General features: G+C 51.8%; 1 protein-coding gene across 1 annotated transcript; it reads left to right on the forward strand.

The window, feature by feature from the left end:
• Window positions 1-11,574: 11,574 nt before the first annotated feature.
• On the forward strand, window positions 11,575-15,408 carry SOX18 (SRY-box transcription factor 18). Its single transcript, XM_050918723.1, has 2 exons — window positions 11,575-12,131; window positions 13,348-15,408. Exons 1-2 carry the CDS (start codon window positions 11,720-11,722, stop codon window positions 14,196-14,198), a joined length of 1,263 nt encoding a protein of 420 aa, XP_050774680.1. The 5' UTR covers window positions 11,575-11,719; the 3' UTR covers window positions 14,199-15,408.
• The last annotated feature ends 144 nt before the right edge of the window (window positions 15,409-15,552 follow it).

Here is a 15,552-nt window from a genome sequence, read left to right on the forward strand (position 1 = left end):
CTTCTGTTCAATTCCAAACCCTCTACATGCACAGTTGTCTTTGCACGCAACACTGCTGGCTCACAAATCTAGGCCAAGTCGAGGCCTTGAAAATATTGAGTCACGACATCACCCCCACATGCACCTCGGCTATGTCACTGAGAAATACCCAGCCCATTCAGTCCCACACACACAGAGTCGGCACAGTGCAAGGGGTGTTTAGTACTATCTCAGTACTGAAACACAGGTCACAAGTGTGATGATTTCTCAGTTTCCAGCTTGGTGAGAGGGGCCCATTTAGAGTGAGAGATTTCTGGCTGGCTGTACTCTGAGTTACAGTTGGACAGGCAGTTGGAGCAGCCATGGCAACCCCTTGCTTGAGGGCCTGATTTTAAGAAGTGCTGAATTCAGTGGGCTCGGTGCCTCTGAAAATCAGGCAGTGGAGTCTTTGTGGGCAGACTGCTGATGAGGTGCTGGAGAGGAGAGCAGCAGAGTCTGTGCCAGAAGAGAATTTCTAAAGGCAAATAATTCTGTGAATGTCCAATGGAAGCAAGAAAGACGTTTTCCTCAGGTGAGAGTTGAGGCTTCCCTGAGTGCAACAGAGGCTATTCTGAGATGCAAGCGATGCAAAACTGGATCCTCTGTTCCTGGGACAATTGCTCCAGCTGTCTGGTGGGTGGAGTATGTGCAGCACAACAGCTCTTTTGGGTTAGCTGTGGGTTTCGCTTGCTCAGACAATAGGGATTTTTGGTTACAGTGGGATTCCTGTATAAACGAGGATGACTTTGATTTCTTACATAGAAGGAGAAAACTTTCTCCACTTCCTTGTGACTGGTGCCTAGTTTCTGTGCTGCGAAGGCTGAGGCTCCCTTTTCCTGGGGGCAAGCCAGTGCTCAGAAGGTGTCTTGGGACACACTCTTCCTTGAGAGTTATGTATTTATTTGTATGTATGATCCTAGGACCTAGGAATCTCAGTCATGAAACAAGACTCCGCTGCATTAAGTGCAGACAGAACAAAAAGGCAGCCCCTGCCTCAGAGAGCTTACAATCTGAGTGGAAGACGAGAGCTTTGCTGTTTGTTTTATATCTATAACAAAGATACTGTTAAAACAAACAGTATGTGTGTGTGTGGCGGATAGCTCAGCTCAGAGATCGAGCAGCCTTTCCCTAAATTATTGAGTCAAATCTGACCCAGATTTGTAGTGACCAAAGTCAGGATGTTTGGGATCTGTCTACACTTGGGGCTGGCCCGTGTCAGCTGACAGGCTCACTGGGCTCTGGCTGCAAAACTGTGTGTAGACATTTGGGCTCAGGTTGGGGTCCCAGAGCTAGGGCTCCAGCCCAAGCCTAAATGTCTATGCCACAATTTTACAGCACCACAGTCCAAGTCAGCTGACAAGGGCCAGCCACGGGTCTTTAACTGCAGTGTGCACAGACCCTCGGTGACAGTTTGGTGGCCCATGCAAAATGTATTTGGGAGGGTCTAACTGTGGTATGTGACCTATCGCTTAAATCAGCTTCTGTACCAGATGACTGGCAGATGGCTAATGTAACACCAATTTTTAAAAAAGGTTCCAGAGGTGATCCTGGCAATTACCAGGCAAATTGATAGAAATTATAGTAAAGAACAGAATTCTCAGACAGCTAGATGACCACTATATGCTAGAGAAGAGTCACCATGGCTTTTGTAAAGGGAAATCATGCCTCACCTGTCTATTAGAATTCTTTGAGCGGGGCCAACAGACATGTGAATAAAGGTGATCCCGTGGCTATAGTGTACTTGGAATTTCAGAAAGCCGTTGACAAGGTCTTTTGCCAAAGGCTCTAACGCAAAGTAAGCTGTCCTGAGCTAAGAGGGAAGGTTCTCTCGTGGATTAGAAGCTGGTTAAAAGATAGGAAACAAAGGGTAGGAATAAACGGTCTGTTTTCACAGTGGAGAGATGTAAATAGTGGTGTCCCCTGGGGTCTGTACCAGGACCAGTGCTGGTCAACATATTCATAAATGGTCTGGAAAGAGTGGTAAAAAGAGAAGGGGAAAATTCTGCAGACCATAAAAAATTACTCAAAGTAGTTAAGGCCAATGCTGACTGTGAAAAGTTACAAAAGGATCTCACAAAACTGGGTGACCTGGCAACAGTATGGCAGATGAACTACAGCACTGATAAATGCAAAGTAATGCACATTGGAAAACAAATCCCAGCTATACGTACAAAATGATGGGGTCTAAATTAGCTGTTACCACTCAAGAAAGAGATCTGGGAGTCATTAGGATAGTTCTCTGAAAACATCTGCTCAATGTGCAGCAGCAGTCAAAAAAAGCGAACAGAATGTTAGGAATTGTTAGAAAAAGGATAGATAATAAGACAGAAAATATCATAATGACACTATATAAATCCATGGTACGTCCACACCTTGAATACGGTGTGCAGTTCTGGGCGTTCCATCTCGAAAGTTATATTAGAATTGGAAAAAGTACAGAGAAGAGCAACAAAAATGATTAGGAATGTGTAACAGCTTCCATATGAGGAGAGGTTAAAAAGACTGGTACGGTTCAGCTTAGAAAAGAGACGACTTAGGGGGGATATGATAGAGGTCTATAAAATCATGAATGGTGTGGAGAACGTGAAAAAGGAAGTGCTATTTACCCCTTCACAGAACACATAAACCCAATTAAATTAATAAGCTGCAGGTTTAAAACAAATGTAAGGAAATACTTCTTCACACAATGCACACTTGTTGCCTGTGGAACTCATTGCCAGGGAGATGTTGTGAAGGCCAAAAGTACAACTGGGTTCAAATAAGAATTAGATAAGTTCATGGAGGACAGGTCCATCAGTAGCTATTAGCCTAGATGGTCAGGGATGCACCCCCACGCTCTGGGCGTCCCTAAGCCTCTGACTGCCAGAAGCTGGGACTGGATAACAGAAGGTGGATCACTTGATGATTACCTGTTCAGTTTATTCCCTCTGACGCATCTGGCACTGGCCACTGTTAGATGACAGGATACTGGGCTGGAAGGACCATTGGTCTGGCCCACTATGGCCATGCTTATGTTCTTATGTCTCCGGCCAGGGCTGATTGAGCAGATGCGCACGTTATCAAATCCCACTAACTGGCCCTTTGTTGGCTGCCTCAGTGGAGAGACCAAGGGATAGAATGGACCTTGGAGACAGCTCCTCTCCTGTCCTCAGGAATCAAAGTTCTTGGAATTTCATCTGGAGTCACCACCATTGGTCACCTTTTCACCATGCAGGTTTTCATCTCTGGTCAGCCAGGCTATATTTGCCAGGTATGGAATTCTCTCCACCTCCAGAAGCAAGGATTGGAGAAGCTACAGAGAAGGAAGGTCAGACTAAAAAGGACAAGCATGCCAGTCCTGGCCTCCCATTCTGCTCCCCCTCTGCAGTGATCAGCTGATTCTGGTGTCCAACATTACCACATCCTGGTGGGCAAACAGATTTCAGCATTTGCACACCAGGAAGTTAGTCATCCATCACGGGTGCAGTGCACTAGTGTGGGGTTTGTACCCACAAAAAAGTGGTCACAACAATAGCACATGCAGAAATAGGCATGAAAAATTGGAAGCTGGCTGAAAAGTTTGACCCTAAAAGGCGGGGGCCAAATGGAACTCAGCTGGGAGTCAAATGACTGTCATTAGGGGTGAATTTGTCCTCACCTAACTGGCCACTTTAGCTGTGTTTCATCTTTTAACTTCTCTACAGGGCTTATAAACAGTCTTGGACTTCTGAGCTCTTTGTTCTCCAGGAAATGCCTTTCTTTTTAAATGTCTTTTGGAAATATTTGTTTTAGAAAAAGATAAAGTACATATTGCTTATCATAATACCAGGGCGACCAATACAGACTACGAGACCAACAGAGTCTGCTGGTTCCACTGGAGCTCAGATGTAGGGGATAGGTTGGTGCATGAATGAGAAAGTAGGGGACAGGAGAGGTGCTGGGGTCAAGTAAGTCTGTGGAAGGCCCTGTTAATACTCTGTATATCTGCAGATCCCAGGTTTTAAGCCCAGCAGGTCTGAAGATTGGGATCACAGCAGTCCAGCTCCAATGTCTACTCTACTGCGAACTGCATACTGTCTTATGCCATGCACAGAATAACCAAACTCTGGTTAGTGGATATTCAGTTAACCAAAGGTCAGTCATGCCCTCATCCCAGCAGCAATCAGCATCATCCAGTACAGCCTTGTGGATTGTCTCATGACACAAGTAGGGGTGTCTTAACCCGAGTTTCTCAAATTAACTTCAAACTCAGATAATTAACTCTTACTTAAATCCCCCTAAAGTTATCACTGGCTATATTAATCTTCTTTATTTCCTCCCTAGCATGTTGTATAGTATTGTTACGTGCTGTTAAAGAGCTACCATGTTCTACCCCAGAGGGGGTTGCAATTCAGGGGAGAGTGAAACTATTGCATCTTTTAGGCTTTTTGGTCTACAGACTTTCTATGTCTATACAACACCTACCACAATACGGCCCTGATTTTTTTAGCCTCTAGGTGTTACTTCAATATAATGCTAACCAATAATAAAGTAATAATAATAATAATAATAAATTATTAATAAATATCCTCCTGTTAAAAGTTTTGCCCATCCAATCAGAGAGTAGAAGCAGTACCATGTGAAACAATCCCACACCCTAGACTGTGAATAATTGGAGTGAATGATTCATGCAGGGGTTCCTGAACCCACCCAGAGTTGGAACATTGTTGGGGAATCCTTACCAACAATGTATCCATTTTCAGGAATCGGGAGTGACTCCTGAATGATTTTGATACGACGAATACTAGTCCATCGTTGGCAGTGTGGTCCAGTAGATAGGGCATTGAATTCAGGAGGCCTGCCTTCAGTTCCTGGCTCTGCTACAGCCATTGCTGGTTGACCTTGGACAACTTACTTCAGCACTCTGTGCCTCAGTTTCCCAATCTGCAAAATGAAGCTAATGACTTTTACCTTTCTTGGGAAAGTGCTTTGAGATCATTGGCTCCTTGGGCTACCTCGTCTGTCTGTCTGACTCCACCTGTTGCCTTTTGTTTTTAACTTAGATTGTTAGTCTTGCAGGGTGTGGGGTACAGGGACTGTCTTTTTGTTCTGTATTTGTACAGCACCTAGCGCGCTGCTGCCATGTTCCACAACTGGCCTCCTAAGCGCTACCTCAAACCAAATAATCATAAATAATAGCATGAGTTAGCTCCCCTGACCAGCCCTCCTGCCCATGGCCTTCCTCCCCTGCCTATTCTCCTACAGTGCCGTTTCCCAAAGACTCTGGAGGGCTCCAACTGCCTTTGGAGCAGGCAGGAGGTGCTGGGCCTATTTTTAGACTGGTGGGAGCTTGATGGCAGCCCCAGCGTCAGCCGCTTTGACAAATAATCAGAAACGCGAAAGATGAGGGGGGATGGGGAGGGAGGGGGGAACTCAGGAAAAAAAAAACTTTTGTGTTTAAAGAGCATTTCAGCCACAGAGTCTGCATCCCCAGCCAAACTTCCTTTCCTAGGTGTGGTGCTGGAGCTCGCTGAAGCACAGGAGTCTATAAAGGGAAACCGGGGCAGCGGGGAGGGGGTCAGGGGAGAGAGAAATCCAAGGGCCCAATAAAAAAAATAAAAGCCCTGTGCAGAGTAGCGGCTGCTGGGCTAAGGGCCAGCTCCTCAGACGCCAGCCCTGGTGAGGCGGGTGATGGGAGAGGTCACCCAGCTGGCTTTTACAATGATCTTATCTCTGCCCAGGAATATCCAACATTTCCTCTCCATACGCCGCTACGAATCCGAACTGTGAGAAGCTGGAGGGCCCAGGGCAGCCCCCCCAGTGGCTTTCCCTCTCCCTCCCCGGCTGCCTGTCTCTCTGGCGCTGTCTCCCACCCCCCACTTTCAGCCGGGTTTTATTTATTTTCTCCTTCTGGTGCGTGGGAGGTGCCATGTGTGTATATCTGGATACACTGGAGCTGGAGGTGGGGGTGGATTTTTGTTTTTCCCCAGTGAAAGTTAAGAGGCCAGAGGAGCGATAGGAGCATGGACTGTGTGTTTATGTCACACCCCAAGCCGGGTGTCTGCTGGGCTCGGATGATTTACCTGCTCTGGCCTTGGCGAGGGTGAAAGTCAAGGCAGGCAAGACATTGCCCACGTAGCCATCCCCGACGGGCACAGATCCCAGTGCAGTCGCTGGGCCTGGGCGAAGTTGGCTGACTCAGGCCATGTTACCGTGACTGTGTCTGGCACCAGCAGCAGTAGAAAGTTTTTGGTTCCCTTACTCTGTTTGCAGCCTTCCCCGCTCCTTCCTCTCTCTGCTTTCCTGCCTTTGTCATATTTCATTTCCCCTTCTGTCTGCCTCCTTCTTCCTTCACCTGTTCTGCCTGCCTTCCTCCTTTCCCTCCCTCTCTGGCTCTCCTCCTCTCTAATCTAGCCAATCTAACAGATGAAAAATGTCTAAATTAGGCATTTCCATTGTGCAGATTGTTATCCGTAGAAACCTCACACCACCTGGCATGAACCCACCTGCCCAGGTGTGTGTGGACACAGCAACACAGAGAAAGAGTGGGACAGATTTTCCAAAGAGTTCAGCATGCAGTGTGTCCCAATCCCCTGCATGCCAAGTGCGTTTGAAAATCTAGCTCAGTATTTCTGGCTTCCCGTCCAAAAGTGGAGGAGTGGGCTGCCCAGAAGTAGTCTGATGCTGAACAATACTGTCTGAAAAGTGCCGATCTCCCATGTGGCAATAAGTAGCAATCATTTATTATGTCTATGCTCCACCCCAGGCTGCCATGAGCAGAGGTCTGCCCAGACAGGTGCAGCATAGCCAGCATGACCCAAAGCACTTTGATGGATTAGGAGTACACTCGCAATCCAACAAACAAAAGCCGTGAACCGTAGTTCTGCTGAGCGTCCCAATGCAGCAAGTTGAAATATCTGCCTGTGGGGTGTGCTACACGAGCCCAACGTTGCTGTAGATCACACGCACTGGGGTATTAACATGGCCTGGGAGATCTCAACAGTTTACAGCAATGCTGGGTGTGGTTTTACAAGAGCGGGCATGGTGGTTGCATGACGCTCCAGAGGTCCCTGGTTCAATCCCACTCGCCGATGACCAGAGTCTGTCAGCTTTACAAGTAGGGGCTCATCCAGGATTTCTACTGGGAAGTCCGGGGATGTGCTTCCTCAGCTAGGGGAAGTATGTAACCCACACACCTCCTGGGTGTGGTGGTCTGTCCCAGCTAGTGGAACCGAGACCACTTAGAGAGAGATTAATGAGTTTGCTTTATAGTCTTAGCTAACAGCCAGTTGGCTTTTAGCTCATGCACTAGGCTCCAGAGGTCCTAGGTTGGATCCCGCCCACTGACGACCAGGGTCTGTCAGGCATTACACTTGGAATGACCAAAACAAGGATTTCACAACAGACTTGGGATATAAATCACTGTCCCCAAAGCCACAGAAAAAGGTGGGGTTGTTGCAAGATGTGGTCATGAAACAGGGCCAATACTATTGTACTGGCCAAAACCATAGTGGAGAGATTGTTGCATGAAACAGCATTTTGGTGAGTTACAGGGTTCTGTTCACAGAAGTCACGTATCAGTCCAGCTGTAACCTTGCAAAGTTTGGTCCTGACCCTGCACGAATAGGAGCTTTGTTATTGACTTGAATGAACACAGGATCCGCCGTTTGTCTGTGGGTTTGCTATTCTGTTATGCTAGGTTTCACTGGTCCAGGCTGTGCTGAGACAAATGGTGACGATTGCAGAGTTTTGCAGTGAGTTTTGAGCTTGTGTTTGGCTGAAATCTCTCTCTGTAGCTAGTAATATTTTAAAATATATATGGCCATGTTTACTATGCATCTTGGCCTGGAGATTGACCAGACGGCATCAGCCCCAAAATGTATAGTTGCAGAAATGGCTCCTGGCCTGATACCACTGAAACAAGGAAATAATAGCACATTGCCCTGTGCTGGAGTTACCAAAATGACAGTAACCCAAAGAGGCACTTGTTTCACTGGCAAGCTACCACTTACAGCTGTGCTGCTGCAGAGACATGGAATCTCCATTCTAATGCATCAGCCCTGCTGTCTGCGCTCTGGCTCAGTCAATGAATCTTATCTCTGGGACCCTGCACCAGTCTCAGCAGTGGTGGCCCAGACGCCAGTACAGCTGCAGTCTTGCAAAGAGCAGATACACCACAATCTGCACCTTTAGCCGGGTTTCAGGCAGGGGTAAACTCCACCCCAGCAGTGGCTTTGCCTGTCTATGCTAAGGGTTTGCAGTAGTGCTCTTAGGCCAGTAGCTTTGCTGTAATCAAGACGAGGGTCCAGAGTAGACGGGGCCCTCCACAGCTATTGTTGGAAGACTGAAAGGAAGGGGGCAGTTTATTCTTTCATGCTCCAAACAGTTTTTGTCTTTAACATTTATGGTACCGCAGACAGAACAAGCTTTGGGCTTTTACTGCGTTGGGGCTGTTCTGAGTAGCTCCTTGGGCTCCACTTCTCAAAGGGAGAAAGGGAACCTCCTCACATCCCTCCCAGCTCCGTGCTCCCCTCTAAACTCCAGCACAGCTGGGATCAGCTGGATCCTGCTCTTACAGCCCAAGGACAGAAAGCGGCAGCTGCAAATATTCCGACAGACCCTCTGCTGCCACCTCTGACCAGGGCAGGCCCACGTCCCTGTCAGCATCGCTCTAGGTTTCAGTCCTATCCCATAAACCGCCCTGGTGTTCAGGAATAACCCGCAGACAGACCCGAGCTGATCCGGGATTAGCCACTCCGCAGGCATGAAACGCCACCCAGAGGCACCAGCACAAACTGCCCGCTCAGAGAGCCTCTGAGGGCACCTGGAGGAGGATGTGGGTGTGTTGGGGGTGCCCGTAGAGGAATGAGGGTGAAAGCACATGTCCCGGGGGAGGTGCTGAAGGCACTAGGCTGCACGCACCTAGCCAGAGAGGGGCTGGGGTGAACAGCGAGGGGCAGGGGCTGGCCGCAGAGGGGCTGGGGTGAACAGCGAGGGGCAGGGGCTGGCCGCAGAGGGGTTGGGGTGAACAGCGAGGGGAAGGGGCTGGCCGCAGAGGGGCTGGGGTGAACAGCGAGGGGAAGGGGCTGGCCGCAGAGGGGTTGGGGTGAACAGCGAGGGGAAGGGGCTGGCCGCAGAGGGGTTGGGGTGAACAGCGAGGGGCAGGGGCTGGCCGCAGAGGGGTTGGGGTGAACAGCGAGGGGAAGGGGCTGGCCGCAGAGGGGCTGGGGTGAACAGCGAGGGGAAGGGGCTGGCCGCAGAGGGGCTGGGGTGAACAGCGAGGGGCAGGTGCTGGCCGCAGAGGGGCTGGGGTGAAGAGCGAGGGGCAGGTGCTGGCTGCAGAGGGGCTGGGGTGAACAGCGAGGGGCAGGTGCTGGCCGCAGAGGGGCTGGGGTGAAGAGCGAGGGGCAGGTGCTGGCCGCAGAGGGGCTGGGGTGAAGAGCGAGGGGCAGGTGCTGGCCGCAGAGGGGCTGGGGTGAACAGCGAGGGGAAGGGGCTGGCCGCAGAGGGGCTGGGGTGAACAGCGAGGGGAAGGGGCTGGCCGCAGAGGGGTTGGGGTGAAGAGCGAGGGGCAGGTGCTGGCCGCAGAGGGGCTGGGGTGAACAGCGAGGGGCAGGTGCTGGCCGCAGAGGGGCTGGGGTGAACAGCGAGGGGAAGGGGCTGGCCGCAGGGGGGCTGGGGTGAACAGCGAGGGGCAGGTGCTGGCCGCAGAGGGGCTGGGGTGAACAGCGAGGGGCAGGGGCTGGCTGCAGAGGGGTTGGGGTGAAGAGCGAGGGGCAGGTGCTGGCCGCAGAGGGGCTGGGGTGAACAGCGAGGGGAAGGGGCTGGCCGCAGAGGGGCTGGGGTGAACAGCGAGGGGAAGGGGCTGGCCGCAGAGGGTTTGGGGTGAACAGCGAGGGGAAGGGGCTGGCCGCAGAGGGGCTGGGGTGAACAGCGAGGGGAAGGTGCTGGCCGCAGAGGGGTTGGGGTGAACAGCGAGGGGAAGGGGCTGGCCGCAGAGGGGTTGGGGTGAACAGCGAGGGGAAGGGGCTGGCCGCAGAGGGGCTGGGGTGAACAGCGAGGGGAAGGGGCTGGCCGCAGAGGGGTTGGGGTGAACAGCGAGGGGCAGGTGCTGGCCGCAGAGGGGCTGGGGTGAACAGCGAGGGGAAGGGGCTGGCCGCAGAGGGGTTGGGGTGTACAGCGAGGGGCAGGTGCTGGCTGCAGAGGGGCTGGGGTTGCTTCAGATATACACAGGCCGTTTTCCCCTCAGGTTGTATATTTTTCGCTTAGGGACAGGCATTGGCCTTGGCAGGTCTAACATACTGCAGTTCCCCTCTCTGCTCCCATGGCCTAGGCCAGGGCAGCGGTTTTCTGCCGGCGGCAAAACAGCACAGCAGGAGTTCTCTGCACCTACCAGCCCCGGGGTGCAAGCCCACGTGCGCGCCTTAAAAAGCGCAGGGCACAGACAGCTGTCCCCCGGTCCCCCGAAAGCCAGCGCAGGAGAGAGAAAGGCGGGGGGCAGGAAACTTTCAGGGTCTCCTTTAGTCACTGCTGATTTGTTGTTGCAAAATCTTAGCAAGGGACCCCCAGGACCTGGCGGGAAATGGAGTTTGAAACCTCAGTTGTTTCTGTCTCGAGATTGAAGGGTAAATTGGGTATTTTTTTTCCTTTCCTTCCTAAAGAGCCTTTTGTTTTGTTTAGGGTTAAATGCAGATTGGCTTGTTTCAAATCACTTCCAGACACACACACCCCGTGGCATGCAATACCCCGCCGCTGCTCTCCACTGCGAGCTCTTGCTCAACACGGTGCCCGGAGTCCGCCTAATGCTCAGTTTCAGATTTCAGGCTGGGGTCCGGGGTAGAGTTTGCAGGCAGAGCGGGGTTTGGATGCATATAGAAGCGGGGAGACCCTTCGCCTGTGCCCCCGAGCGCTGGGCCGGATGGCAGGCAGCACTGGAGGACAATATATTCAAGCCGATCCATTCTCTGCCCCGGGACACCCCAGTAAAAAACACAGTTTGGGCAGAAGAGGAGCTTTTTCTGCCCTGCTGCTGCAAAGGGACCGCTGCATATAGATAGTGGCGCCTACTGGCACATAGGCAGCAGAGTGACCAGATAGCAAGGATGAAAAATCGGGGCAGGAGGTGGGGGGTAACAGCACCGGTATAAGAAAAATCCCCCAATATCAGGCCTGTCCCTATAAAATCGGGGCATCTGGTCACCCAGCTCCACACACGTCTCCCCAGGACCGGGTCCCTCGGCAGTGCCAGCTGCGCTCGACCTGCCAGAGAGCCCAGACAGGGCTGGCGCATCGCAGGCTGCAAAGCGTGCACAGCAGCGGAGCGGATCCCAATTGCCCTGCAAAGGGAATCGCCCCCCTGCCCGCTTGCTTTGCCGGGAGGGAAGGGGGTCTGTCGCGCTGCGGATTTCAGCGACCCAGCAGAGCTTGCAAAATAAAAAATCAAGTCCGAGCTCCTTGGCCGGAAGGGAACCAAGGTTTCAAACTGGCCCCCCAGCCCACCCCCTTCCCAATCGGCGCTTCCCGAGGCAGCCCGGGGACACCGCCTCCCAGTTGCTGATTGGCCGGGGGTGGCTATATTTGACCCCTTCCAGCTTCTCGGCGTCCCAAAAGTTTGGTTTTTTTTTCGGGAGGGGAACGCGCCTGTGCCTGGCTCCCCCCGGACCCTCTGAGCCGCCGCCGGTCGCAGGTTTCTCCCCTTTGCCCCGCACTGCTCGGTTCTGATCCAAAGGGCCGCCCAGCTGGAATGAATAGACCTGAGCCCAGTTACTGTAGAGAGGAGATATCGCAACCCAGGGGCGGCCGTTCATGGGGACCCACTGCGGCCCCCGCCGCTGAGCCCGGCCTCGCCTACCAGCCGACCCCGGGGGCAGACTCCGCTTCCAGCCGGACCCCCAGCCCCGAGCCCGGCTTTGGATTTCGCCCAGGCGCGGCGGGGGGAGAGCCAGGCGCGCTCGGGTCAGCGCCCAGCCGCTCGCCGAGCCCGGATCCCGGGTATGGATACAGTCCCACCTCGGGCAGAGCCGAGGGGAAGCCGGGGGAGGATTCGCGGATCCGCCGCCCCATGAACGCCTTCATGGTCTGGGCGAAGGACGAGAGGAAGCGGCTGGCGCAGCAGAACCCGGACCTGCACAACGCGGTGCTGAGCAAGATGTTGGGTAAGCGGCGAGGCGAGCCACTGCCCCTCTTACGGGACCCGGGACACCCGGGGCAGGCTGTCTCCCTCCGGGGCCCGGGACCCCGGGACCGGCCGTCCCCCCTCCGGGACACCTGGGGCAGGCTGTCTCCCTCCGGGGCCCGGGACCCCGGGACCGGCCGTCCCCCCTCCGGGACACCTGGGGCAGAAGGTCTCCCTCCGGGGCCTGGGACTGGCTGCCCCCCTTACGGGACCCGGGACCGGCTGCCCCCCTCTGAGACCGACTGCCCCGCTTCCAGGACTCAGGACCCCAGGACCGGCCCCCCCCCCCCGGGACCCCAGACAGGCCGCCCCCACTCTGGGACTAGAGTGACCGGACAGCAAGTGTGAAAAATAGGGACGGGGTGGCGGTAATAGGCGCCTATAGAAGAAAATATCCCAAATATCAGGACGGTCCCTATAAAATAGGGACATCTGGTCACCCTACCCAGGCCCCCTGGGGCAGGCTGCACCCTCTGGGACCTGGGATAGAGACAGTCTGACTGGGACATGGGACCCGGGGCAGGCTGCACCCTCTAGGACCCAGACCGGCTGCTCCCACTGGGACAGGGACAGGGGCAGGTTGCACCCACTGGCATAGAAACAGGCACCCCTCTTTGGATCTGGGCCAGGGTCAGGCTGAAGAAGGCTGCATGGCTTAGGGCCGGGCTGCTTGGTGGCTGGAACAGCTGCTGTTGCTAACTCTCCAGTACAATGGCCCCTCTGCCTCCTCTCTTGCCTTGCAAAGGACATTTGCTTATTGGCTTTCCTATCCAGTGGGGGTTTATTTTCCTTTGGGAGGGGGGCAGCATGCAGTGTCCCATTGCAGAGGGGAGCTGGATGCCTGTACCCAGAAAGCGTTGGAATTCTCAGCAGAATTTGGCTCCTAGTAGGCCATTGCAGTCATCTCTCTGCTTCTCTGCAGGGCTAAAGAGTTAAATCCCTATTTTTCTTTTCTTTTCTTTGGGGAGTAGGGGACTTGGTATCACTTTTCAGCCCTCTCCCCAGAGGGGAGTTAAATTGGAGGTTTATATGTTGTCGGTTTTTTAACCACATTCTGGATGTGACCTCCCTCCTGCCCTCCAAAGCATTTTCCTCTCTTGTAGCTTCATGCGTTGCTTCTTTGCAAAGGTCTGTGCGTTCTGGAGGAAGGGTGCAGGGATGAGCTCTTTTAACGGGGTGTGCTTTCCCCTTTCCAGGCCAGTCATGGAAAGCCCTGAGTGCCGGCGACAAGCGCCCCTTTGTGGAGGAAGCAGAGAGGCTGCGAATTCAGCATCTGCAGGACCATCCCAACTACAAGTACCGCCCAAGGAGGAAGAAGCAAGCCAAGAAAATCAAGAGGATGGAACCCAATATCCTTCTCCACAACCTTTCCCAGCCGTGCAGCGACAGCTTCAGCATGAATCATCATAGTGGCAGCCAGCCTGGCCATCACCAGCCTCCCCCACTTAACCACTTCAGAGAACTCCACTCCATGGGGTCGGATATTGAAAACTACGGCTTGCCAACTCCCGAGATGTCTCCCTTGGATGTCTTGGAACAGACCGAGCCAGCGTTTTTCCCTCCTCACATGCAGGATGACTGCAGCATGATCCCCTTTAGAGGCTATCATCCCCATCACCAGATGGAGTTTCCCCCAGAGAAGCCCATGGGGCGGGACATGGCACTGCCCTATGCTCAGACCCCATCACATTTGGCTGATACTATGAGGACTCCCCATCCATCTAGCATGTACTACAACCAAATGTGCTCTGGACCGCAGAATATCCTTTCTGCCCATCTAGGCCAGCTCTCACCCCCTCCCGAAGCCCATCATGTTGACAGCGTAGATCACTTAAATCAAACTGAGCTTTGGACAGATGTTGACCGCAATGAGTTTGACCAGTATTTGAACATGAGCAGGACTCGTCCTGAAACCTCAGGACTCCCTTACCATGTCTCCCTGTCCAAAGTGACTCCGAGAAGTATCTCCTGTGAGGAGAGCAGTTTGATATCTGCATTGTCTGATGCCAGCAGTGCTGTCTACTATAGCTCCTGCATCACAGGCTAGGTCTGCCCCACTGCACGATGTGCTCACCCTGGAGAACGTATGACCCTTCAGTGCAGAGTCTCCTTTAAAAAAAGAAAAGCCATCTTCCTTTAACCATTGAGCTCCATAATATTTAGAGTATCTCATTAAATGCATCGCTTTTTTAAAACATGCTGAAATCACTGATATACTGTATAACTATATAACACAAATAGATGCATTTTCCAACGCAGAGGGTTAACCCAGACAAGAGGTCAGCCTATGGCACTCCATCTCTTAACTCTGTGTCGACTGGAAAATATGGCAAAGCTTCTTACACATTGTTTTCAGCCGGGCATAGCTGTAACTTCTAAGATCAGGTTGTTCTACCGTGTCTTACTGTAGTGATTCGTGTCTAAAACAACTGCCAATGGGACCTGCTCAAATTGACCATGTTTAACTGAAGGGCAAACTAAATAGCATGGGAAACCTTAGAGATATTTTTGAAGGGGTTGTTTTAAGACTGGGTGCCTGTTAGAGGTGGTTTTTAGCACAGTTTTCACTGTATTCTCAGCAATATATTTTAACTGGGCAACGAGGCTATATTTTTACTAAGCATTTTTATATATAAAATTATATTTAATGTTTGGGGTTTTTTATTATCAAACTTTTTTTTAAAATAAATCAAAGGATATCCATGAGTTCTACAGCATTTATGTAGCGAGGCTGGATTTTAAAAGAAGAAATATTGGGAGAAAAGGGAATTAAGATATCAATATTGTTGAAGAATTGACTAGAATTCTGCACACTCCCTGCCCCTGCCCCCAGAATAGAACTGCATACATTTTTATTGTCTAGATCTGTCTGGAGAGCATACTGGTTCATTATTAAAACATCTTCATATAATTATTCCCATCTTGTGTGCTTGTTGTGTGAACACATATTTTCCGCAAATGCATGTTGTCCCAACCATTTCCAGATTCTTGGATCACTTGATTAATGTCCTGACAGCCTAGCAATTGTATTAATTTCGATAGTATTGCCCGCCAGCGCTAGGAAGCCTTGTAAATGCTCTCCAAAGATATATGAAAGGTGGCTAGTGCTCAGAGAACGTCAGCAGACACAGTCCTCATGGCTGTCTCACCCTCTCTTAAATTTCTCATTTTGTAAGTGTGAAAGATATGTTCTATGGGGAAAGCATCTGTTCTCAGATAAATGACATTTAATAAAACATGTGATATCCTTCTCTTGACATTTGTGTGCCTCTGTGTGGTTATTATTTTGCTAGCATGGCTGTACACTATCATATATGGCCTGATCCCTACAAGCTTTTCCCGTATCCTCATTTGAGTCAAAAAGTGCAAGGATGGGGCCCATAAACGTTGCAAATGGAAAA

Source organism: Gopherus flavomarginatus, chromosome 11 (genome assembly GCF_025201925.1).
Source record: "Gopherus flavomarginatus isolate rGopFla2 chromosome 11, rGopFla2.mat.asm, whole genome shotgun sequence".
NCBI classification, from domain to species: Eukaryota; Metazoa; Chordata; order Testudines; family Testudinidae; genus Gopherus; species Gopherus flavomarginatus.